The sequence below is a fragment of the Solea senegalensis genome, linkage group LG8 (assembly GCF_019176455.1).
Source record: "Solea senegalensis isolate Sse05_10M linkage group LG8, IFAPA_SoseM_1, whole genome shotgun sequence".
Taxonomy (NCBI): domain Eukaryota; kingdom Metazoa; phylum Chordata; class Actinopteri; order Pleuronectiformes; family Soleidae; genus Solea; species Solea senegalensis.
In genome coordinates, this window is record NC_058028.1 from 12891996 (window position 1) to 12918622 (window position 26627).

General features: G+C 39.5%; 1 protein-coding gene across 1 annotated transcript in view; it reads left to right on the forward strand.

The window, feature by feature from the left end:
- grik4 (glutamate receptor, ionotropic, kainate 4) overlaps nt 1-26627 on the forward strand; it is a 240088-nt gene that overhangs the window by 130703 nt on the left and 82758 nt on the right. Inside the window, exons 4-5 of the mRNA XM_044032697.1 lie at nt 9667-9831; nt 13011-13108. Of these exons, the coding sequence (XP_043888632.1) occupies nt 9667-9831; nt 13011-13108 (263 nt within the window). The remainder of the gene's footprint in view (nt 1-9666; nt 9832-13010; nt 13109-26627) is intronic.

A 26627-nucleotide genomic window follows, 5' to 3' on the forward strand; every position in this document is an offset into this window, starting at 1 on the left:
CACCCTGTTGGCATCAAAGACATTGAGTAGCCATGGGGCTACACACACACACAAATACACAAAAACACTGATCTGTAACTGAAAACCAACTGACTAACAATTAAAGACTGCAATCAAACAAACTACCTAGAATAGAGAAAAGACAGAAAACATTCACCAAGTGATGTTAGTTTTCCTCTGCTCCCATCAGAACCACACAGATCTTTGTCATATATTAAGATTAGAAATGACTGTGGCACACTAACACAGGTTTACTGTGGTGAACCCCCCCCCCATACACATGTATAGTTTTACAACTTTTGCTACTTGCCACACAAACAGTATTTTTATTTCCAGCCATTTATCAGCTGTAAGCAGCACTGTTGAGGTTCAGTTTTAACATGTTTTCCTCCAACCTTTGTTGGTTCATGACTTATAATACTACTGTCCCCATTTTTATTGGTTCCATCAAAATTTTAATCACCTATCATGAAAAGAAAACATAAACTTGTGTTAATTTTTACGTTATGTCACATTTATTACTTTAATCTATGTGTCCAGACTGTGCAGGAATCCATAAACAGATGAAGGGCAGACATGTCTGTGTCGTCTGTCGGTGTTACTGACTGTAGTCGTGGTCTCTCCAGAGACTCTCCAGCCTCTTATTCATCCAAGATTATTCATCCTTCCATGAGGATATGAATGTTCCGTTTCCACGTTCGTTGTAGCTGTCTTTCACAACTAGCACTTTGATTTCCTTTCCTCCTCCCCCCTAAATCTTGAATAAGACTGGAATGTCATGCCTGTGGCAGTGGCAGATCTGTCAACCAGCTTATGATCAGTTGGCTTCCAAAGCTGTCGAGGGGAGTCAGGTGTTATGGGCGAACCTGAGGCTGTGTTTTTGTTTGTTCTTGGTTTTTTTGCCCTTTTATTATTCCATTGTAAGCTGTGCAGACAAACAGGAAACATTGGTGGGGTGGATTAGAGGAATATTGTGAGAGAGTAAGGAGTCATGCCAAAGGATTTGAAATGGGGAGCTCTCCCATATGTTTGCACTGTAAGTAACTTTCAGCTATTGTGTCCTTCATTAAATCATTTTCAGACTGGTGCGTTCTTAAATTTACCGTCAGATTGTGACTTTGTTCTGGCATCTGTTAGCGTTAACGTTCCCGTTGATTTATTTCATGTCTTGTGAGTTACTGGCCATCAATTTAAAACTGTCAATTTAAAGCTAAGGACACAAATGATAATAAAGGGCTGAGTCATGACATGTTTAACTTATTTTAGCTCACTTTTAAGGTAACAGATAATAGTCAACTGTAACACTCATATCAGCTCTCGATGAAAAACATTCTTTCATCCAGTCGGCACATTTGGGCACTTTTTCAGAAGACGAAAGCACCACATTGGCCACACATTCCTCCTAGATTACTTGATAATAGGAATGAAATAACTATCTGTATTCTTGGTAGTAAATGAAAAGGATTACCTCTTTGAGCCTTTTCCAGAGTAATGACATTTTGAACTGCAGTCTTCTGGCATCTGAATAACCGCCAAACCCTAATTTCTCATATGTAGTTAATTGTCCTAGCGGCACTCACATCCATATGCCGCCACCACTTTCCTTTGCTGTCTCAATGCAAGGTAAGGCAATATGAATGAAATGTTCTTTTTTTTCTCCATCAATTGCTTTTAGACTAAAGTGCACTGTTCAGTAAAGTCATGTTTAAGTGCTGTGTGGGCCCAGATTGAACGTCTACGTCCATCTAATTTAATGAACCTCATATGTGTGCAGAGTAACTTGAGTGTTGACCTTTGTTTTCAATCAAAAGAAAATGATTTACAAATGTCCCCTGTTCTTCCATAACACTTCAGTGTGGCTGTGAGGCGGCAGCTACCCCTTCCCCGAAAAGCCGGATTAACTTCATGAACTTTAGATTCCCGGTGCAAGGAATCAAACGCCCTGCACGCGTGTGCTACTGGAGACAAGCCACATCATTGTGTTGTGGGTACAATGAATGATGCTACCTGCTGTCTTCCCATGACAACCACTGTTCATTCCCTATCACCCATGTTGTCACATACAACCCATTCTTTCTAAAGTTGAAATGTTTGCCAACAGAGAGCAAGAATGGATGGCCATTAGTCTACATGAAGTTGTCTCTATTTGAAGCCCTGGTATTCGCTCAGCACATTCAAGCGAAAAAAGGAGTAGGCAGGCCGCTTTGCACTGATCAATTGCTTTTAGACTTTTCCAACCCAGTGGGAGTGGAATTGAGCAAATAGCAGCATCAGTCAGTCAGTGGGGTGAAATAAAATACCAGACTGTGCATTATAAACACACAGGGGGATGAAGTCATGACCCAGCATGTTAATACCAGGCCGGCCATTTGCATCACCTTTGTTGTTATCCGCCACCATTTTTCACCATTTTCAACCGAGTCAGAGTGTCCGTGGTTCTCCACTGACTCCATCATATGCCTTGTGGATGTCCAATAATCATACTGACATTGACAAAGTCCCATAGGTGTAACCATTCTGCAGACAGCGCCTGTGCTTTTCAGCTTATTTGATGTTATCATGTGGCCGCTGCTACACTCTGTTCATGCTAATGTATTAACACTAGCGGGAAGATCATTTTCCGTGTGGATCCATCTTTAGTGCTTCTGGTCCGCCACATTTTGAACATCTGCAATACCGATGTTTGTTCATATTTTCCCATCAACCAATGGTATACAACGGCATCAGTAAACATTTATTTATTATATGGTGCTTTGAGTTAGTTTATTGTGTTATTTCTGGTTGAATTGTTAAAAGTTATAGCCGCTCCTGCCTCGTGTTTCTGCATAAACCTCAGCAGATTCTGCAGCTCCTTAAGCCTCTGTGGTCCTGCATCAGCTCAATGTCTATTTGCACTTTTCTAGCTGTTGTTTAAAGCTGTATCACTCTGCAGTTTGGTGCCATGGGCAAAAAGCTGATGTGTGGCAAAAAATTAAACAGCGTTGCATTATATGAGCAATTATTTCCAAGAAACAGAATGCATGCACACACACACACACACACAAAGAGTTAAAAACAGTTTTCCCATGAGTCCTGGCTCACTGACATCCTTATTCCCCTGAGTGAAATGAGCCAGCAATCAAAACACATGTCCCAATTATCTGTCATATATATATATACAGCATATAAAGATCAATAACTTCCAAGACTACATGCAGAATGCACTCAAGGGAATGCTACAGTTATTGTTGCATTTCACACATACAGTACAGTTGACAATGATCTGTGACAGCTGCCATCTGCCTGTTTCTGTCATCCATAAACACTGTGTAGCGTATTGTACTGTTATGCAGCGGCGACCGACCGATGTTCGATCAAACAGACCATTGACCCCGAAGAGCTTGCGGTATGCAGAGCAGTCATAAACTAAAAAGTGTTCCAGGGGGGCAACACACCTCATCGTACCACACATACCTCAATCAACAATTAAAGTGCCCTGTCTTGCAATGAAAAAAATGAATTAATTAGATGTGCTCCAAAATCTAATGGGTTCTTCTTCATGCTCTACCCTTGACAACGTTGCATAACATCCTCCAGACAGACGACACCAAAAACATTTGAACTCAGGTTATTTTACGTCCACACTGATCACGGTCAGATTATTCTGTATTACAAATCTAGTTGCCATGTTTGTTGTGCTGGTGTTTGACCTACTGTGAGGGCAACATCTGAAGCCATATTCTCTGATGTCCGTATTGTCTCAGCTAACATGGAAATGATCGTTCTGTGGGGGGATGCTGTCAGAAAGCATCAGCAAGAGCCTTGAGTTTACAGCTAATTATTGTCTCTTAACGGTTGCCGTTCACTCTTTGTCATGAGCCCTTTCAGCATCTTTGTATCTTTGTATTTTGAAAACAAAGGCGGCGCTCCCTCGTGTGCCTTTCAGTCAATGGCCTTTACATTCAAAGATCTAAAGAGAGCCTATCAAAGGTCTCCTTTTAAATACATGAATAGTGATTATAACTGCAATAATCCTAATTATTACCGGAATCCATTCTCTCCATTTCAATATGGCCGACAACAGTTAATGTATGAGTTGCTGCCTGAATATGCATTAATTGAAATGACAGATTTTTACCTTGGATTAATGAGACTTTGCACATCAGTCCACTCGCACACACTATGATCAGTGCATGTGGGCTATAATTACATTATGTGACACGAGGAAATCAGTCACTTGTCGCCAGATCTTCCGTAAGCAAGATTTTGTAATTATGTAAGATGGCACCTCCGCCTCCTTTGGTAGTGCACATACCACAGGGCTTTCGGATGAGACTGATAAAAGTGTGGAACTAGCAATTCCATTTGCCGTGCAGTCAGACAAGCACTCAGATTGGCTGTGTTATAGTTCACAGTCATGCTGCTTCAGGCGCATGAAGCACCTACTTGACGAGCATGAGGCATGACATTTTCATCTGCTGACATACACAGGTGCATCGGTGTTAGGGCGCATTCACATTCACACGCGCACACTCCAAATCTGACTAAAGAGGCTGTGATAGCTGCTCAGTGTCTACTGTACGTGATTAATGGCAGAGCGACCGTCGGGTAAATGAGAAATGTTATTGTCTAAAATACCACGTGAGTTGAGTTTTTGATTTGCAGCCGTCATATACAGAGAAATGAAAAGTGAAATGTAATATTTTGTGTGTGCATTCACCCCCATCACTGCCTGTGGCTTCTAAAGGGCAGTTGAATAGAAGTGCTGAGAGAGGGCAGCCCTTTGCATTTTCTAATTGCGAGGTCCTCGACCTTTACGTTTACTGTCTTCTAGACTATGTCTCATATAACCGGATGTCTTTTCTTGAACAGCACCCATGGGTTGAGAAAAAGGTTTCAGTCTCAATCTTAATCATATGAACGTGCATATATATATAATATGATGTTTATATAATTACTAAACATATATCATTTCCTAGTTTCTCATTGTTTGATGAAATAATTGGCTGCTTTGTTCAGATCTATTTGTTGGCATTTTCCATACAGTTTACAGATACTGTATATATGACAGTGACGTCATTCAAAGGAAAACACTAATGACTGTGTCCGGTTATCTCATCACATGACAATTCATAGTTGTGTATATTTTTGTATGGCCACATGCTTGTGTAAGGGTGAGATACCGTTTGTAACTTCATATGTATGAATGTTTCCTCATCAAACTGGAGTTGAAGACCACTTTCCCCATTAATTACCTCATTCAGTTGGTAAAAAGTTCATTTTTCAGCACATGGACTGAGGGAAAGTGAGATATACAGTCGTAAATAGAAAAGAAGCCAGTAGATATTTTAAAAGGATAATGAATTTTTCACCCTTGGCTGCCGATTGTCAGAAACATGTCAAGCTTGTTGTTGGCATTACAAAAAACATCCCTTTAAAGCAGCACAAACCTATTTTTAGACCCCCTCTTGTCTACTGCAAGCACCAATTTTCACAAGCTGGACCCGTGTGAGGTCCATATGCCTTCGATTTAGCTCTATACGTCTTCCTCTCTCATGCACACACTTCACAGAACCCACTGTCTGTTTTATATAAAACTGCATTATGGGAAGTGTTTAAATTGTAAAACAATAGTGTTGCTGCCTTGGTTCGAGTCTTAATGTTCAGGATGGATAATTCCCAGACTCAAAGTGACAGAAACTTTAATAGCAGCATGTGTATGTGTATGTACAACACGAGTATGCATCTGCAACAAGAGATGTAAAGTTGTGATTAATGCAAACGTGTGACAATTGCATTGTTCCTTGTCGTGAGGGCTCTTAATCTCCAAGACCGAGACGGAACTATTACAGAAAATGTCAATGCTAACTAAGTTTATCTAGTTTGTTCAAAGCATGTTGGTGCTGATGGTGTTTTACACTGCTGTCATTCAGATAAGCCCTGGGTTCATGCCTCTACAGCATAAGTGAGAGTTGTTTGAAGACGTCGTGACACCATCTTCTTGTGCTACATCGGTCTATTTTGCAATCTTTTCCCCAATTCATATCTATTTACCACTGAGCCTCAACAGCCTCCAGGCTGTGCATTGATTGGTTTCAGTGGATCATGGCTGAGCTCACCACCTTCTGCTCGTGTGGAAACAGCCGTGCTTGTTGGCCAGCTGTCATATAATAAACAGTAGCAAGCGTCAACTCCTTCTCTAGTTCACACACCTATGTGGCTAGATCTGGGCCGTGTAATGAGTCATTTAACGTATTTCACTGAATTCATTAATATTGATGCAGCTTTGGGAAATGATTCTTGACACATTGTATTATTGTCAGGAAATGTTGCTACGATAGGAAGAGAAAACTGAAAGTGAAGACCTTTTCCATAAAGATGTTCTGCTTAATGTATATATATATATATATATGTATATATACACACACACACATATATAGAAAGAGAGAGGGAGAGAGATGAATTACATTAAGTTTCCTAATCATGCACTAAAGTTTTGCATATTCAACAAAGCAGTCTTCTACTTTCTCACCCATTACATCAAAGATTTTTTTAAAAAAAACTAATAACCATTACAATATCAGCTTTCAAGCTCCTGTGGGAAAATGTGTTCTCAGGCAGTTTGCCAGTGAGTTATTAACATCCAGCAGAAAAGACGTAGTCACTCACCTATTCAGTTTAGGAGCGAGATTTGCTTCCGCACTGAATCCTGAGGCTAATATCTCACTCTGTGTTCACCAGCCAGTCAGGTTTTTCTTCTTCTAAAAAAGGAGATGGCTGCCGGATCTGAATACAGTGCTCCGAAGAGCCGTGACAGTTAATCAGAAAACAGCAACGTTTTCGGTCATAAAACAAAAACAATACGCTGAAAGTCACAAAAGGCACTGTCACATTTACCATGTTTTGTCCTGAAGACAATCAGAATCAAACAATGTGTGTGAAAGGTCCCATTGAGCTCTGTTCAGACCATTCTGCCGTCTATGAATTGCGATAAGTTACTTCGACCGAAAGAGATTATTTGAATTATGAGATGCATTGTTACCGTGTAAGATACTGTGCCTGAATTTGGTGAAGTAGGTGTACGGTGAAAACTAAAATGAAGTGAGTGGTTCATTAATTTTCTCCATTCAGACGGAAAGATAACTACAATTTACTCGGTTCATCACACTGCATTTCATCCAGTATTGATTTTGAAGTTCTGTTTGTGCATTTCTTTTATAGCAACACAATATAGGATTTTGACCTTCCAAAGTATCTTCAAGTAATGTCTCCACGATCACTTTACATGTACTTTGTACATCAACTTACAACAGTGTGAATGGCCTCACTGTCAAAGCCTGAGCAGGCCCACATCACCTGCAGTGACACTATGGAACCTTACAGTGTTTGTCACAGTTTTTTTCTTTTCTATAATTTAATAAGGTGTCAATCCTCCAAGAGTTTTATGATAAAGTCAGCGTGTCACAGTGGAACAGGCCTGTTTGTCCTCAACACTGTTCTCACAAGACATTAACTACAAATCACATTCACTGCTGAGTGCACAGAAAAATGTGCAGCCTTTGTATCACATTTTAATTTGATCTGTGCTGATGATTTTTTTTGTGAGATCGTATGTACAGTGGTTGTCAGCTGTTCTCTGCTCGCAGCTTTTCCATCAGACACAGAGGGAGAGAAGAACCTCGGATAACCTTAGCAAAGCATTTCCAGGGTGTGTATATATTGGCTTGCTGTGACTCAGCCCCCTGATGACATCAGATGACTTGAATTGTCTCATCTTTGCAATTCAGATTAAGCTGTTGTTTACTCATCTGTGTGATCTGCAGGGAAAAGGTCACTTCAAACATGTTCCTGTATGTTCTGTATGCAGCCCTGCACATCCAATTATGTTATGATTAAACTTAATCCTGTCATGTTTTCTTTTGACAGACAGTCTACTGTGTGTTTACCTTTCAGTCAACCTGTACCTAATTCTTTTATACCACATGTCTTATTAATTTCACACTTTACCGGTTAGGTTATCTTTATTGCCTGCCTTTACTTTAGCTGTAAATGCATTCTATTAATAGGTTCTAAAGTTATACATAACTTTAGAACCTATGCTAACCATGTACGTTTATTACAAAGCCACCCTCTGCTCATTTTATTTTCATTTTTATCCTGATTTTAGACCTATTGAGGCATGTTATTGTTTCTTTGAATGTCACTTATTCGTGCAGCCTGCTGATTGCCCTGAAACATGATTAGGTGGTTGGTGTTAGAAATCTGAATTTCAGCATTTTGTGTGGTTAGAATGAGCATTGATGCGAAATATGGACGTTGTCGTGAAAAAGTGCTACTTAATTGGCTGTAAACAGATACATTAAAAAAATCTTATAATATGTTATCTTATAACAACCATATGCAGTGTAATATACCAGTCCAGTAATTCATCCTCCACAAAGGTTATATTGTTTAATATGTAAATTGTGTGATAATTGTTGAGGTGCTGTTGAACTGCATTGTGTAGTACTTTGTCCACCCTATTCAGTTCACAACCATGATGAAGACGAGGCTGATGAAATGAGTATAGTCATTTAATTGTAGTAATTTACAGTTAAGTTGTTCACTAATCCACAATGACAAGGGACAGCTCTTTTTTTTCTCAATTCATTTTTAATTTGATTCACATCAAATATTCTGGAAAACTGTTGTGGTTTGCAATCTTCAACAATACAAGGTTGTCTTTTATTGTTGCTGTAGTACGTATATGCAAATAATATATCATTCCTGGGTTATTATGTGATATTGAATATTAAAGCTCTTACCTGTAGATAACATTGCTAAAGGTACACCCAGTTTCAAGAAGCATTTATCCCATCTTACGGCTGAATATCCAGTTTGTTTGTTTTTTGTAAATCCACTTCTGAAATCTTTCATGGGCACTTTTTGGTATTTTTCAAGTATACTCCAACCACTTACAACCACGCTGCATTGTGCCACATACAGGACAAGCATCGGTTATTCTGATTCTTATGTAGCGTTTCAGATGCATTATAGCATATTAAATGTTTCTTTGTTTAAGATTTTGCCTGGTCCTTGTGTAATGCCCCTGAAGAAAACTGATTTACAAAGTGTGGCAAATAAGCTGCATCAGTAACTGTGCTTTTATGAAAAACCTAACAGCCAGCATATGTTATGTTTGCTTTTGCTCCCTTAAGCATTATACAATGTGATGAATTAATATTTTTTGCTGTCCTCTCCAAAATACATCAGAAGAAGTGCAAGAATTTAAAACTTTTAAGCTCCCACGCTTTTATTATACAAATAAGATATTTACATTAAGTAGCACTCACCCTTATAAAACTAAATTAAATTCAGCACACTAAAAGCTGCTCCTAGAGTATGGTTTTATTAAAAACAATACTGTACCTTTGTGGGAGCTTAAGATTAATGGATAGCGGTGTGCACAAAATGTCTCTCAGTATTGATGCTAATAAATACATACACTTTGGGAGCAAATTTCAGTGGAGTGAACTTTTACTTTACATCTTAAGAAAGGCTTTAAAATACATCATGTGTCATTTCAGGTTCTCAGGCTGAATACTTATTGCCTGCATGGGCAGACGTTCCCACTATAAACAGCTATTTATCCCTTTGTGTCTTCTCTCACAATCACAACCCGTTGTTTTTCCCTTCCCTTCTCTTCAGCTGCCATCCTTGATGACCCTATGGAGTGCAGCAGAGGAGAGCGACTGGCCATTACGCTGGCCAAAGACAGCATCAACAGGAACACAAACCGCTCCACCACTGGCAAGCTGGAGGTGGACATCTTTGAACTGCTCAGAGACAGTGAATATGAGATGGGGGAAACAAGTGAGTAACACAGAGAAGATGACGTGTGTGTGTGTGTACTTGTGAACCAATAGAATAGGGGACTTCGGTGTTGTTACACACTCACAAAGAGGGGACTCCACATTGAACAGGGGACATTTTTAGGTCCCCTGTTAGTCATGCTTTAAATCAAGCTAAAATCATGTCTAAGACACTCGGGTGAATTCAATTTTCTATGCTATTGTTTTTATTTAAAAATGACCAGAGTCTTAAGTCCCCTGTTAGCGTGGTTAACGTGTGTGTATTGAGGCAGAAAAAAGATGGAGAAAGTAATAATTATGAGGCACTATTGCATCCAGTCAGCAACAGCAACATTCATTCAGGCATACCATCTTTCCCTGCATGTGCAGCGATAAGTCTGTCTGCTTTCCTGCATTTCAATTCAATGGTCAAACAGCAGATGCAAGCAAATGACTGGAAACAGATGACAGGCTACTGTGGTTTAGAACTAAGTTGTCCCTTTCCTAACAAACTACACATTTACTAACACTTTAACTTACTGTGCAGTGTAATTTATTCTACATAAAAATGACTGTCAACAACAAGGCCGATGGGTCGTTTTTAAATGGTCATTATGAGGTTTCCAGGAGTTTGTCACATACTATAGATGAGTGAAACACAACAGTGAGTGTGACTCCATTAACACCATCCTTTAAAAAAAAAAAAAATCTTCACAATCTCCCAGACCAAACGGTCTGTTGAACCTTTGTTTTTACTGTTTGGATTGTTTTCAATAATTTAATAAAAAGAAATCATCAAAATCAATAAAGCATGCCTGCAGTAAACAACCAATATAAACAGTAATGACGAGAAGTGTTTGGATGGATTTTCAATATCACACATTCCTGCTGTCACATCGCCACAAGCCTCAGTTGCTTCTTGTAATCCGTGGATAACTGCTTCACATAACACAACAATAAGAGACTCCTCTGCCTGGATTAGCACAAACCCTGATGCATGTACGCACCTATGTGCTGAATTGTGATAAACAAATAGTTTGTTTGTGAAAGTGTGTTTAACTCAAGCAGGAATGGGATTTTAGGGAAGGATCATTGGCTGCACCTTTATAGAAACATCACAGAGGGAGCACCACCTGTCCAAAAATGTCCCACTCCCACATTTCAAACACCCACTCCTGCCTGTGTAGTATACAGCTCCTACGTGGGTTCTTTGTTGGTCTGGCTGCTGCTTTTGAAGGCAGGAAAAAGCACATGAAAGAAGCACCTCGGCCTGAGGGATTTTTAATGTGGGAGCAGACGCAGTGCGTTGCTGTGTCCACGTGCATGCTGTGTGAATTTCATTTTTATTAGCTGTTTCTGCCATGTTTTTACTGCACATCTGTCCATCTTTTCTGCTTCATGTAACCAGCAAATTTCCCCGGTCTAACTCATTATAGCCCTAATCATTCCAGGGCTCAATAGTTTCTATTGATCAGGATCGATGTCAAGCAGGGAAAATTTACTTGATTCCCCGCCCAGTGACCTTCTGACCATAATGTGACTGTATTGAGCTGCACGCTACTACAGTATATCCTAATAGTCTGTGGTACAGATGGAGACACTGATGACTCCGTGTTTGCGGGTTGGGATAAAGTATTGTGAGAAGCAGGGAGAGAGACATGCAAGAAAAGATATTGTAGTATATATACTATACTGTATAGGGCTGGGCGATATGGACCGAAAGTTTTATGTCGATATTTTTTAGCATAACAGAAAGACAGTTGTGTCAAATATCACACAGGCCTTTTTATTACAGACAATTGTACAGTATCAACACAAAACAAGTGTGCTGAACTGAACTCTCTTTTAAATAAATAAAATAATATAAAGTATGCTTGCCTTGTATAACAAAAATATACACAGTTGTATAATTAATGTATGTCAATAATGTTCAGGTGCTCCTGTCTCATCACAACTGGGGGATTTTACTGTCCACCGCTGCAAAAATGAGCACTAAACTCAGTCGGTTTGACCTTGTGTTATTTCTTAACCCTTCAGCACCGAATGTATCGCAAGTGGAAAAACATAGTTTTGACTCAAGACTCAAAAAACGTTTTTTCTGAATAATTTTTTCTGAAATTGTTAATACTTTATTTTAACATGTAGTAAATTGTAAATAACTGCCATGAAAAGGTTATTCAGGACATTTTCTGGTCCGTCTTTGTGTTTAAAATAAGCAAAATCTAGGTATATATGTATACAATGCTCTGCAGAGAGGGGAAAAGGCAACAAAAAAGGGACAGGAGCGCGTTTGCTGGCAAATAATTTAGTGAGTTTTGTCAGGCAGGTGTACGGGTGTGCATATAACACATATATACATGTATACATGTGTTCTGTAAGGTATACTGTATATGTCCATGTCTTACTGCTCCCATGTGTGAATAAGGAATTACTTATTAATCATTCACTTCACTGCATCTGGATTCACCAGATGTGTCGATTCCCCCCATCTTCCTCTTTCAAGAGGTCTACATTTGCCCCAGTACTAGTACTAATACTAGTATCCAGGTATTTTTCGAGAATGCTGTGAGAGGATTTTTGCCCCATAAGATTACACTGCAGCCATAGTTGCCTGTCACGGCCGTCGCCTAGGCGATCTACTGGACCAATTATTAAACTTTTTGTAAGAACTATTTACGTACGCACCATTTAAAAAGCGTAAAATCGGTCCTTGTGAATGTAGAATATGGAAACAAGATGTGATACTGCATGTGTATGTAGGAATGCTCTTGTCGTCATTTGCACGTGTTCAAACAGCAGATTTTATCTGCTAAGCCTCTAGATATCATTGCCAATCCTGTGTTTGGCTTTCTGCCATTGTTTTTCCCACAAATCATTAGATTTTTATAGGCAGATAATGTATGATTTCTTTCCACGCCTGGCATTTTAAACATGGACTAATGCATTTGGCCTTGCATACATTTCACCAACATATGTAGGTTCAGGTTCCCTTGAGAGAGTAGAAGTGCCTGCTCAGGCTATTATCTGTTTTCAGACTTTCAGCATGTGCATCCATTGACATTCACTTGAAGGGTTGCTCTTTATTTAAATACCCTTTCCTGGATAGGAATAACTGACTTGCTTTACATTGTGCTGTCTCTTTTGGTCGTTCAGCCTTTCATTCCCATTGTCCTCTCCACCCTGTGTTTGTTTTTTTCTTAGTGTGCCAGATAATGTCCAAAGGGGTAGTGGCAGTCCTCGGCCCTTCTGCCAGTCCGGCCTCCAACTCCATCATCAGCAATATCTGCGGAGAAAAGGAGGTGAGTTTATGCCTGTGGGCCCTGTTAGGCAGCTTCTAGAAACACACAACTTGGAACAATAATGCTCATTAGCCACTGTTTTTTTTTTTTTTTTTTTTTGTTCATGCTTGTTTTCTTGGGAAACTAAGGGGAATTATAACGTGTCAGTGAAAATGATGAAATATCCTAACAGGGTCCATTTGAGTCCCACTAAAATCAAAGCATTGCTGAACATTTTATTTCCTCCATTCACCTCATTAGCTTGGAACACAGTGGCTTCCTTGGTAGCCAATATGTTAAGATCTTTATAGAAATTGTTATGCTGTGAATTTGTTGAGGAATAAATATGTCTTCAGTGCTGGGTGGTTTGCAGGGATCTGGACACCCCTGTGTCTGCGCTCACTGTAACCAACATGCAAAGTAATGGCACCACCTGTGTTTGCTGATATATATACGATGATTCAGACAGTGTGTAGTCATTCTTGGCACACTTTGTAGCTGTAAAAAATGAATTTAAAACTTGCATTGTCATTGGATGAGTCATGAGTCTACAATTTAAATCATTTCACAGGATTATATTTTCATGATACAATCTTATGATATTACTTTCTGACATATTTCTGGCTAAAAGATTCATACTGGGGAGATGTTTTTTTTTATCATTTATTTATTTGGTGTAACCTGTTATCTTAACAGGGCCTGATTCTGTAAGAAACACTTGTCTTTTCTGAGCACTTCATGCATAAAGATCTCAGTTGGAGCCTAATTGGCTTGTCTGACATGGGGTGATTTGTCGTGAGGTGAGATGGAGCACATTTGAATTGTGCAAACCAAAAAAAAAGTTGATTATAATCAATTATGAATAAGAAATAATTATTTATGGATTTTATCTGTGAAAGCTTTACTGCTACGCTTTGTTGCATTTACTAATTTTGCTCCTCTTTTTTTTTTTTTTACCATGACGAGGCTCAGGGTCGATAAACTAATAATAATAATGATATTTCACCTGAACACAGTGCCCAAGATCTTTTAACTGCTGTCTACATTATTTAGTACATCAAACCTCCGTAGTCTTTTTTGTCCTTCACCAAAGAGCAACATCAGATCAGTTGAAGCTATCCTGCACTTCTCTCCTCCTTTGTAAATGACTTGAATTTTGTTTCATTCTTTTAGTACAAAACAAGTTGATCAGAATATTAATAACATCCGTACACCAAAAACAAATTACCTTTTTCACTTCATCAATCACTTGGTCATGCTCACCGCCATAATTGGATTTATTCCACCGGGGAAATGCCTTTTAAACGAATTTGATCAGCCTCACTATTACATGACGTTCCATATTAAAAGACATTCCATCCATCTCTGTAAATGTCCTCTGGTTCAGAACAGACTGTTTGTCTAATCAGAACCCAGTCTGCTATAGACGGACCAGGACTCCCTGTTGTTAAAAAAATCTCTGGTGGCATTGACGGATGGAGCAGACTGCTTTCAAAAGCTGACTGTGATAATGCCACAGTATGAATATTTAAGACCCCATGAAGTGAAAAGTGACATTTTCCACTTAACCAATACACTGCAGCCATGAAGATTTGCACGGATTTTCTAGTGGCTTAATGATTCAAAGATTACCTGCACGGTCTCAAACGTAATCCCCATGTATCCCTCACTGCTATGTATGCATGAAAATGATTTGGATTAGCATACTCAACAGCTCAAATTTCTATGCTCGTCATGAAGGGCATAAAATGGTGTCATCATATTAAGATAATCTTTGTCCATCCCTACTTTGACACTAATTTCTATTAGGCCATGGCCAGTACTGTGGTTTGCATTTTGATGAGTGTTTATGTTAATCCCTAATAATTCAATGCCACTACAGAATTAAGTATTAAATGATTGCAGTGTAACACACATGACAGCTTCATAGAAACATTATTGGCTGGTTATGTGTCATATGCTGGTTGGGTATATAAAATACTATATAGTGAAAAAATATTCAAAGTGGACATCATTGAGTTATACAACTGAGTTATACAACATCTGAGTTATACATCATTGAGTTATACATTGAGTTATACAACTCTATCTCAGTACTTATCTTTACTTCTTGACCACATTTAAAGGAATACTTCACCGATTTGCATTTAGCTTTGTATGACTAGAATAGGGGTAGTATTTTTGAAAAATCCTGTTAGCGTAACTGTTAGCAAAGATGGCGGACACTGTTTACATTGTTACACCCTACATGTGGGTTTCAAGCCTCGGATCAAGTGTCACTTGTGGGCACGTACCAAAAAAAGAATCAAGATATTTCTAGACTCAGGGGTTGGGAAGCACAATTTTTTCCAAAATACTCCTCCTATTCTAGTAATACAAAGGTAATGCAAATTGGTGTATTCAAAGTATTCCTTTAATGTTTTTTTAATTTTACTCCTACATAGACTGAGCTCTGTGAGGACAGTAGTGCTTCACGGTTCACCTTCAGCTCATAAATGATGCACATATTAGCACAGTGTGGACACTCCCTTTTCTAAATTTCACACGGAGGTAAATGAGGTCAATGTTGGGTTTTGTATAAACCCTTTGGGGTTTAATGAATTCTGCTCGTGGCCTCCTCACCTCACAATAAAAGTGTCAGGATTAACTGTGGCCAGACAAGAAACAACCCTTCTCCATGAAGTGGCCGGTGCCTTGTCTTGATTATAGAATTAACAGCGGGACGTTGAAACCGCTTTGCGACCTTTTGTGGTCACCCTGGTTGTGGATCTCAAGGACAGACTGATGATTTATTTAACACTGGAATACATTTTTACAAAGGAAAGTTATTACCGATTCAACACATAATGATCTGCAAATCTCTCTCTCTCTCCCTCTCTCTCTTCCTCTCCCACAAATGCACTGCCTCTCCCACCAGCAAAAGTTTCAAGATTGGGTACTTTGACTTGCAGAACTACTTAACAAGTTTAGTTAAATTGTTGAAAGTGAGTGTAGCAGTCTTATCAAACTAAAGTCACAAAGGATCAAGAAACCAGCACAAGCGACACAAGTGACATCTGGTGCCTGCTTTCAAGAATCCACTTGTTCCACACTGGTGTGAAATAGATCAGCTAATCACCAGACCAGCTGAGTGAACCTTTATAATCAAACCCACTGACACTCATTTGTGGCCATCAAGACCTTGGGGCTGGTCTTTTATTCTAGTCATCATATGAAAGACGACCACATGTTGAGAATGCACAGCTGGACAACTCGGAAAGCAGCAATCGTAGCCGCTTGGCTCCTGATGATCAGGATTAAAACCATGGTTTTGACTCAGTGACCCTCTCTGGTTGCTATCAGGACCTAAGCGTGTGCATATTTGTATTCCAGTCAGTCACTATGCCAGCTGATTTCACTGATTAGGTCAGCTGGCTTTGAGGTGTGCAAATCAGTGTCCGTGCATACAGTATGTGAGTGTCATAGTACACTGAAGTAGGAGTGGGCAGTATACTGGTTTTACCAAGTTATATTTCTGTCATGACCAATCTTTTAACAAAAGCTGCCTATAATGTCTTACTCGCTCACACGCACACGAAAAAATACAATCCTAAAATCCTAAAATACACTTGGTCCTAGACTTGATAGTTAAATGCCACAGAGTGAAAAGACGTAGAAGCGATTGTGAGGGAGTGTAAAGCTGAAGTAGGTCAGCGAGGTACGGTGGAGCAAGTCCATTTAGACACTTGCATACAAACAATAGTAACTTAGATGATGAAAGAGATGTTCATGTCTGGGAGTTCTTGTCAAAAGTGCAGGCAGCAGTATTCTGAATATGTTCAAGCCGGGCCATGGAAGTCTGGCTAACTCCAACATAAAGAGCTTTACAATAATCCAGACGAGTAGTTATGAAGGCATGCATACAGATTTGATTTAACCTTGGCTATTGATCTCAATTGAAAGAAGCTTTTTCTATAACACAGCTTATCTGACCTAAAATCAGAGTCTAATATTACCCCCAGGATTTTAGCCATGGGTTTGTTGTAAAGGATCAGAGGACCAAGATCAACAGGGTGGGTGTGCCACCTGTGCCAAATAGTATAAACTCAGTTGTTTTTTCATTAGCACTTAGAAAATGTATTCGATCGAGAAGGCATTGGTACCCTTCAGGGGAACATGTATATTTGACAAGGAACAGCATGCCATGTTTCCGAAAAAAAAATAACATTTAACAAATTTAACACGCTTCAGAAAAGTAGTTTTTCCACAAAGTGACTCACAGATAATTGTGATAGTGACAATATTAAGCATAAACGATTGTAACAAGAGAACCGTGAACAGTAAGTAATTAGAATCCCTTCACTTCTGAACACTTTTAGGGTCCAGTGAGACAATTGTTCAGTGAGACAATGGTTCTCTCCTGAGTTAAAGAATTTAACTGAAGCCAAAGTCATGTTATACTAAAATAGCAAAGTTACCCTAGGTAAGATGAGCAGCACGGATATTGCAGTACTTTGGGGTCATGCTCATCCAGCAGCAGAGTAGAGAAACCAATGATCCTTGGGGAAATAATATAAATCTTTCTACTATACTTGGCAGCCAAGCACTTTGCAGTGCTCCTGTGAGGACTGCTCAGTGGGAGATAAGTAGAATTGCCAGTGGATGCAAACAGGTGTTTATGCGTAATATCCTCTTTCTACTCAGACATCCCACCACATGGCCTACAAAATGCCTGCACATGATTATTATTTTTAGACAAATGTGCAAGTTTTGCTGTAAGGCCAAATCATTTAGGGAACCATAAATTATTTTATCTGCGGGATAAGACCTAAGTGTGTCTTTAATATTATTTTTTTTGATGAATGAGGAAAATGTAAAGGAAGTAAGGAAGGACAGCTATGAGTGGAAAGGCAGTTGGCCCAGATGACATACAGTATAGTATGGACCAGATTTTTAAACGCAATCTTGGAGAGGGAGAAAATACCTGAGGAATGGAGAAGACGTGTAGTGGTACCACGTTTCAAGAACAATGGCTGTACTAACAGAGGTATAAAGTTGCTCAGCCACAACATGAAAATGTGGGAAAGAGTTGCTGAGGCTCGGTTAAGGAAAGAAGTCAGCGATTAGCAGTGTGAGTTCATGCCAAGAAAGAGTACAGCAGATGCGATATTTGCTGTAAGAGTGCTGATGGGGAAGTTTAGAGAAGGCCAGAAGGAGTTGCACTGTGTCTTTGTGGATCTAGAGAAAGCTTATGATCGAGTGCCAAGAGGGGAAGTGTGGTGTTGTATGAAGAAGTCAGGAGTGGTGAAGAAGTATGTGACGAGCAAAAGAAGAAGACCACAGATAAGGTTCACGGATGTAGGGAAGGAGGACATGAGGACAGTTGGTGTCGCAAAAGTAAACTTGATATTTTGCATTCATAGTCCCTGGGCAGGTACATGGATCAGATCAAATCAAATAAATCAGGAGAAAAAATAGAACATTTAACAGTTAGCAGTTCACACACACACACACACACACACACACACACACATCACAATAATTCACAGATGTGCAAGCTTGCTTAAAGGATAGCCACTGCATAATAAAAAGATAACCCTGAACCATTGCTGCTGCAGATAAGTGTGTGTGTGTGTGTCTACACTACACACACATGAATCTGCCCCCCAAAATTCCTCACTATCAGCACATACAGCTACAGGTGCTGCTGCTGCAGCAGCCATTTGCCTGGGACACTGACAGCAATATTGCAGCTGACAGACCCCACAAGGTGATCAGCACATCATCTACCCATCCCTATCAGTCACTCCCCAGTTTCCACTTCGACTGTCAAGGCTGTACTTTGGGCAGGACGATAAAGAACTGAGCCCATCTGGTTTTCACACTAATCTTGACTAATGGAAAAACAACGACTGCAAAGCTCCTGACAGTGCTCATCATGTTAGCACTTTGTTTCCATCTTGTACAGTGTGACAAACAAACCTCTGGGTCAAAAGGAAAGGCTCTTTAATACAGACTAATGAGAAACATTAACTGAGGTTTTGGATAAGAGGCATCCACTGCTTTTTACACGTGCTTTACAGGTACTTCTAGGCTGTTGCTGCTGCTATAAATAAGTGGAGCGTACTCTGCAAGTTTTCTCGTTGTTTTGTTTCCAGTGACACTCAAAGATAAGGAGTCAGGTGGACAGATAAGTGGTGACTTAGATATGAAATAATGGACTCAATGGCCCCCATTCATATTTGCACAAGGCTGTTTACATTCACCAAAATTCCTTCAAGGCCATTTTTCTAAATACACGTTTCATATTAGTACCAAGAGATAGTCAGAGGTAGTCATGAATATTAATGTCCAATCAATTGTGAGGTGGTCCCCTTGACCTTGCAAAAACAGCTGGTTGTAAAATTCAGAGGTTAGGATGGGTGCAGTGCTCAGGTTGGATTATGTGAGCCTGAGGACCACTGGGTCAGAGTATGCTGGACAATGTGTAAGGGTCATTTGTAGTTCAAGCCATAACAGAGTGGCAATAACAATATACATATACATATATATATATATATATATATATATGTATATATATAATTCAATTCTGACTTATAAACAAATACCTAGAAACAATTAATGCTAAATGAATGCACAAATCTTCAAATGCTTTTGTGCTTTTAATGTCCTCGTTCTCTCCCTCTCCCTCACATGCACTCTCTCTTTGTCATTGTCTGCCTCTTTCTGTCTCAAATGATATACAGTATTTTGTACAAGTGGGAGCTCTGATGTATTATTAAGGCTGAAATAATCATTCAGTCGGAGTAAAATGAATTTGTTCCTTTCTTTTGTTGAGTCTGGTTGTGGTTCCATTATACTTGAAGTCAAACACTTACTTCATAAGTCGTCAAATGAACTGTAGGCATTGTTGAACAGGGCCACAGACAAAGCTGTGGCACAGGTGACTGCTCATGAATAGGTATTGAACAAATGTGGAAAAAAAAAACTGTCTGAGAAAAAGACTTTGCAAGCCAGTGATTCATTTTTGTCATTCATGTGTCTCTATAAGAAATCCACTAATTGAATAGTGCATACTGTAGATCGAACTCTGCTGTTTAGACACTCATTCTCATGCTTATTCAGTGTGTATGAAATCCCCCAAACAGATTTAAACAGTCAAGTTACCTAGCAGCTTAGTGCCACACACGGTGTGGAATTGTTTTTTGTGAGATGATAAGCCAGCTAACCAACCCAGAAAATCCCCCCTACACCGTGCCCATTTTAGACCATATCCCTGTCAGACATGCTGTGGCCAGCACACCGTATCTCCTCTTTGTACTGCCAGCTCTGCTCTCTTTGCTCTATCATCATTATACTTTAGCTGCACTTTAATCATTATACACAGAAGAATAAACACAATTTTCTCACCGTAAAACCAGATTTTTAACAAGTGAACTGCCTCGTGTGAATGACACGGCGCTGATCCACCCGTTTGTACTTCTCCTTTCACCAGCACCATGGTCTACTCTACCTATGGTACTAAAATACCACACAAATAAAAAAATCATACGGTGTTTGTTTGTTTTCAATGCTACCAATATGTAGCTACAACACATGACACACTACCTTCACCTTTTGATCACATTCTTGTCAATTTAGTTAATTGGATCTACATCAGAGTTTAGATTTCTTCCAACACTAGATGTTCCTTTTGCACATTTGATTGTTTTTACATGCGAGAAGTGTCATTATTGCTCATTATTGCAATTACTGCATTCTCACAAGCCTCCACCCTTGTCCCTCTCTTGTCTTTATTCTAACCTTGCTTTTTCCTTTCAATCACCAGCTCTGCCTTATTTTACCATTTCACCTACTTCCTTTGGAGCCGTTTCCTTCCTACTTCAGACTTGCCCGACGAAGATTCGATATCCTAAATGACCTTTATAGAAAGAGGTACAAATAATATTTAAATGCAGCTCCCTCTCCGCCTGCCTCTCCCTAATCACCTTCTATCAGTCTCACGTGGACTGAATGCACAGTAGTATTAGATCTGCTGTGTCGGTCTTGTTCTGCTCACTGTAATTGGGCTTTAAAATCATTGTATGTGAAGGCAGGCACTCTCCAGCCATCGAGTCACACATTACTGGCCACAACGGGATCTAAGATTTGATTAAGCAGAGATGATTTGCATTTTTCTCAATGAAGTTTGTCCAAAAGTATGTAAAATGATTTTCAAAAGTGTATTTATTAATAACATTTGTGCATTTTTTTGAGGTTCTTCTCTAAAACACGCAATGCAGCAAAGGAAAATTCTATTCACTGTATGTAATCCAATACTTGCGTTCCTCTATATGCATTTCAGTCTGGCACAGAAGTTCTCATTCAAAGCCTTGTTTTGAACTCTTGGATGAACATTCATTGCCATCATTAGGATTCATTTCAATCAAATGAAAGAAACGCGGGAACTTATTCTCTTGAGTTTTCTACAAGACAAGTGAGAAATTATATAAGATAAACCCCGCAAAGACTCCCTTCCTTAAAAGTCAATTGCACTTTTAATTTGATGTATCAGTATCTGTTAATGTGTTCCAGTGTGTCGGAAAACCTTTGAAATTAAATCTTTGACTCGGGAGTGGAAGTGGGAAAGGTTTAATGGCAGGTGCTCAACTGAAGAAGTCTCAGAAGTGGAGCTGGATCATCCCTCATGCATTTATTTCCCTATGGGACTTATTATTACCTTTACTGTTCTGTTTTCCTCAAACTATAGTTTAAAAACCTCTTGTGCTACTTGATGGAAGGGAAGCAGACAGTCCACAGCTGCCCCTTTAGTGTCACTTTATTATTCTCTATAGTGTGAAGGTAACAGATGATTTTATTATGTTAATTGTACTAGTGCGAGAAATAAATGACGCAGTGATGACTCTGTCAAGGACAGTAAACTGAAATGTGTTCACAGTATGCTGTGTGTACATTAATTTAATAGCCACTGCTTTTGGGATAGCTTGTCTATACGTTTTACAATGGACCCCTCTGCAGTGGCTGCTAACACTTCCAGATTTGTTCCATAATGTTTTCCACCACTCGTTGCATTGTTGCAGTGTGGGCTTCACTGTTACTGTTTGTTTGAGAGCGGTTTTATCTGATGTATTTTGCATATCTGCAGCCACTTGCCAGTTTCTTAACCCTGCAGCGCAGCACAACAATCCTTTGTCACTGGCCACACATTTATGATCACTGATAACTGGACTGGAATATATAACACATATTTTTAACAAAAGTATGTAACTAACCACACCAATTTCAATTGATTTTAATGTTATTTTTAAATGCACAAATGCAAAGGGATTGTTTTACTTAAAATCATGTATTTAGCTTGGCGTTTGCATGTTCTCCCCGTGTGCGTGGGTTTTCTCCGGGTTCTCCTCCCACAGTCCAACGACATGCAGATTTGGTGATTAGGCAAATTGGACACTCTCGATTGACCGCATTGACGGGCGATCTGTCCAGGGTGTACCCCACCTGTTGCCCTAAGTCAGCTGCACAGCACCCCCCGCGAATGTCATGTGGAGGATGAAGCGGTAGAAGATGGAGGGGTGGAAATCATTTACTTTGCTGTTAGGGTCTGAGAATGACCTTTTGTTAATTAACCAGCGTTGTTTGGGAATTGTCTGAAATGGATATGTATGCTGCATTTACTTGTTATGCAGCTGCAGATGTAGTGGATATGGGTATCCACTACATCTGCAGCTGCATTACAAGTAAATGCAGCATACATTTATGCTCATACTTCTGTACTAAGTTAATATTAATGAATTTACTGGGAGCCTGAGTGTTCTGTGCAGTATCTTATCTGCTCTTAGAACTGCACTTTTCTGGACAGAGATGGATGGATGGATGGGGCAAATTGTCTTTTACAGTACAAACATTGTCCAATATTACATCCGCACAAGCAAAAACTGTTTACCCACAAGTGCTTTTCTCCATATTTGCAGCTGCATAAGCTACATAAGAAGAGTGTCAGTGGCATAAAATGGCACAAAATGATTTGTTAGGAATAATAGATGAATAATGCAATTCTCTATGTTTTGTTTCTTACTTATGGATAAAGCTACACACCTTTGAAGGTACATCTGTGTAAAGAATATGTGTGTTTAGCTCGCTGTCAAGCTGTTTCTGTGTATGCACCAAAAACATAGATGCCTCCTCTGTTCCTGTCTGATCGTAATTAGAGAAGCACAGCTGCTGTGTGCACCTCCGCTGACCCTTTCTCTACAAAACTATTGCTCCGTCTTGTCAAGGCCTCACCAGCGGCACCGCTGTGTGCATATTCAGATCCACTGTTTTGTTCATCAGGTTGCAGTCCCTTGATATGATCACCAAGATTAAAGCGAGGAAAAGCAGTGACTCCCAGGTGAGCGTCAAGCAAAATAGATTTCACTCATCTAAGCGAGCTAATGGTAGAAAGGAGTCAGTACTCAACTTCGCTAATACTGCTCATCTTCTTGCCAGCTGTGCACTGAATTAATGTGCTTCTATGAACGGAGACTCATCAAGACAATCTGAGCCTTTTGTCTCTTTGTTGATGTTGTTGCTCATGTTGGTGTTGTGCTCAAGGGCCAGGTTCTCAAAGATTTTATTTGCCAACTGTTGCGTAAGGTTTCGCTTTGTTTATTGGTGTAAGTTCCAGAACTGAATTAATTCCACTGTTTCATTAAAAAAAACAAAAAACTTTTCTAATCAAGGTTTTGGGTCAACAAACAAGTAATGATTGAGAAAGCTCTAAAATGAAATGAATGGTTTCTTTTTTATTACATTAATACCACCACAGTTAGGGAGTTAAAATACATTTTGTCTGAAATAGGACAGTGGAGTGAGGAACATACCTCTCGGTAGGAAAGCACCTTTTTTTCTCTCGCTGATCAATGACACAGAGAGCTTGTGGTCATCGTTCCACTCTCCTAAAAGGCACCATGGAATGCCCAGCCCACTTCATCTTTATCACTGGTCTGCTTCTGCTCTGACCGCAGGGACCCGATGCATGCGGCCTCATTACTGCCATAAATAGAGATCTGGCTGAACGGGCTGAGAGTGGAGTAAGCTGGCAGCCGAACATTCTCAGCAGACATTCATTCCCTCCTCGTGCCGATGTTTTGTCTTGCCTTTCCCTCCCACAAGATTTTTATTTGCCTTTTGTGAGTGCCAGCAGCTGCTTTCTCAAGTTCACCATAAACTCAGATAGCCATGATAGACAATCACCTGCACATCTCTGCCCCCCGCCCCCCCCACCCCACCCTGCAGCACCACTCGTGCCAACTCCCCTCCACATGGTCCAGCCTTGGCGTCACACTTGCTGACTGATGGACAATGTCTCCAACAGCTTCTGTTCTCTAATGTTTAGTCGCCAACATAATTCTCTGGTTTACAATAAGCTACGTCCAGCCAGACGTCATACTCTGCGCTCTGTTTTGGTCAGTTGTATTTATCTGGTAATCTCCAAACTGTTCTCCGTCTGGCTTCAGTTAACCTTGTACTCAGCTTAGTGCGACGGCTGCTTTCTAACAAACTACATTGCTAGGACAGCTCATCCTTTCTGCTGAGCATGTCTTGTATGCTGGAAAAATACAACTGAAGAAAAGCTGTTACAGGTAACTGTCCTGTAAGTATGACTGACACATTCCAAGACCCGTAGTGATACTAGTGTTGAAGTCAAGACCATGTTAACCTCTTGGTATCAAAATAAAGATAACACTTGTAAACCTTTTAGCCTTTTGTAATAGGAAAAAGGATTTTTTTCTCCTCACCAAAAAAAAATATTGCATTTAAAGTAAATAATATCAGCTTTACAAATATGCAGTAGACGCTTAAAAACTCAAGGAAGTCATGTAAGAACATGTGGACATTATCTATGCAAGTCTGATGCTGCTGAAGTGAAGCGGAGCAAAATTACAGAGGTTTTAGTAAAGTGATGCCTAGGCATTCTCCAATTTGGCAAAGTTTGGCACGGTTTGGCACCATCTGTGCCATTTCAGATTTCATAGACACCAAATTAGTCTAAAAAGAACTTGTTTCGAATAAAAAAGAAAAACTCACGTATCATATCACATATCTGGGACCAAGCCATGACCAAGACCTTTAGGGACTGAGAACAAGTCAAGACCAAGACTAGTGCCCAACAGTAGATGATATATAGCATGGCAATAAATCTGCAACCGATTGTCTGAACTCAGAATGAAATGTCCTATCTCTTCATCCGAGGCATATAATTAGAAGCATCGAGCATCAAGCGGCACCAGATTGTGTTTGCTGTTTGTCTTTCTTTATATATTTGTATGCAAATTAATTCTTAGTAGTTACATAGGAAAAGAAACTTAATGGCAGACGTCTTGGTGACATCTTTTCCTCATCATGAAGAGGTCCCAGCTGTTTTCAGTTACAAAACTTTCTCACCGCAAATGATTTGTGTTATTGGTTGCATTTGATGATGGACATTTTCCAACCAATCCGAATAATTATGCACATAAATAAACCAGTAATAACCTCTATGTAGAAGACTGGGACAATGTGTCTACTTTCCATAGGGTAGAACTACTCCTCCTTACCTCCAGCAGGCCAGCATGATGACAGCTCAACAACTAAGGCAACTACGCACTTGTTGGACTGGAAGAAAGGGAACTTCAGTCCAGCTCAGAGGAGGTTTCTTTAAAAATGTAATATATTACACATTACTTATGTTTAAAAGTAACAAGTTACATTAAAATATCCCTTTCTTTATGAACTAGTTCAGAGGGCTGTACTACGAATCATGTTTAACACAGTTTCTCCTTCTTAAACAGATATTTAATTATAATGATCAATAAAGGACACCAGGAAATCCAGACGATTTGGGGCAAATCACTGTAAAAAGATTTTTATTGAAGCATTTGAGTGTCTGTAATACAGAGGATAGACTATATATTTTATTCCCCACAAAACCAGCTATAAAAAATGGGCAGTTGCAGAAAGACAAGACCGTAAAAGTCATAATTTCTATTCATTCATAATTTGTTTCAAGTGTCTGTTTACCTCAGTGGCTACATTAATATCACCTTAAAAGGAAAAATGATTTTGTGAATTTATTAAGGTTATTAAGGTGTTGGCTTTATTACTAGACTTTGTTCAGTGTCATCATCGTAAATTTAATTATTTCTTTATCTGAGAGTCTAAATCTCTCATAGAGAATATCCTGGAAGAGAAACACTAAAATGACAACACTGTTTTGGGGGCATTTTAATCCCAAACTCTGAACATAACCTGGTTGAGACATTACCATAAAGCGTTACGTTTGCAATGCGTTATCCCTTCACTGTTAATGTCTGGTCCGATTTCAAACTTATTCCACTGTCTGCCATTGAAAAGGGAGTCATCAGAAGCTGTTCCCTACAAACATGGCGTTACTGGTCTGGCAGTTTGGAAATGTGCGACTTCAGTGTATTTCTTGTTTTGAATAGCTAATCCGAACAAATGGGAGTGCATCCTCGGTGTAATTAAACTAAGTATATTGTAAGCGCATTGTTAATTAGGTTAAAGTCATTTTGCTGCC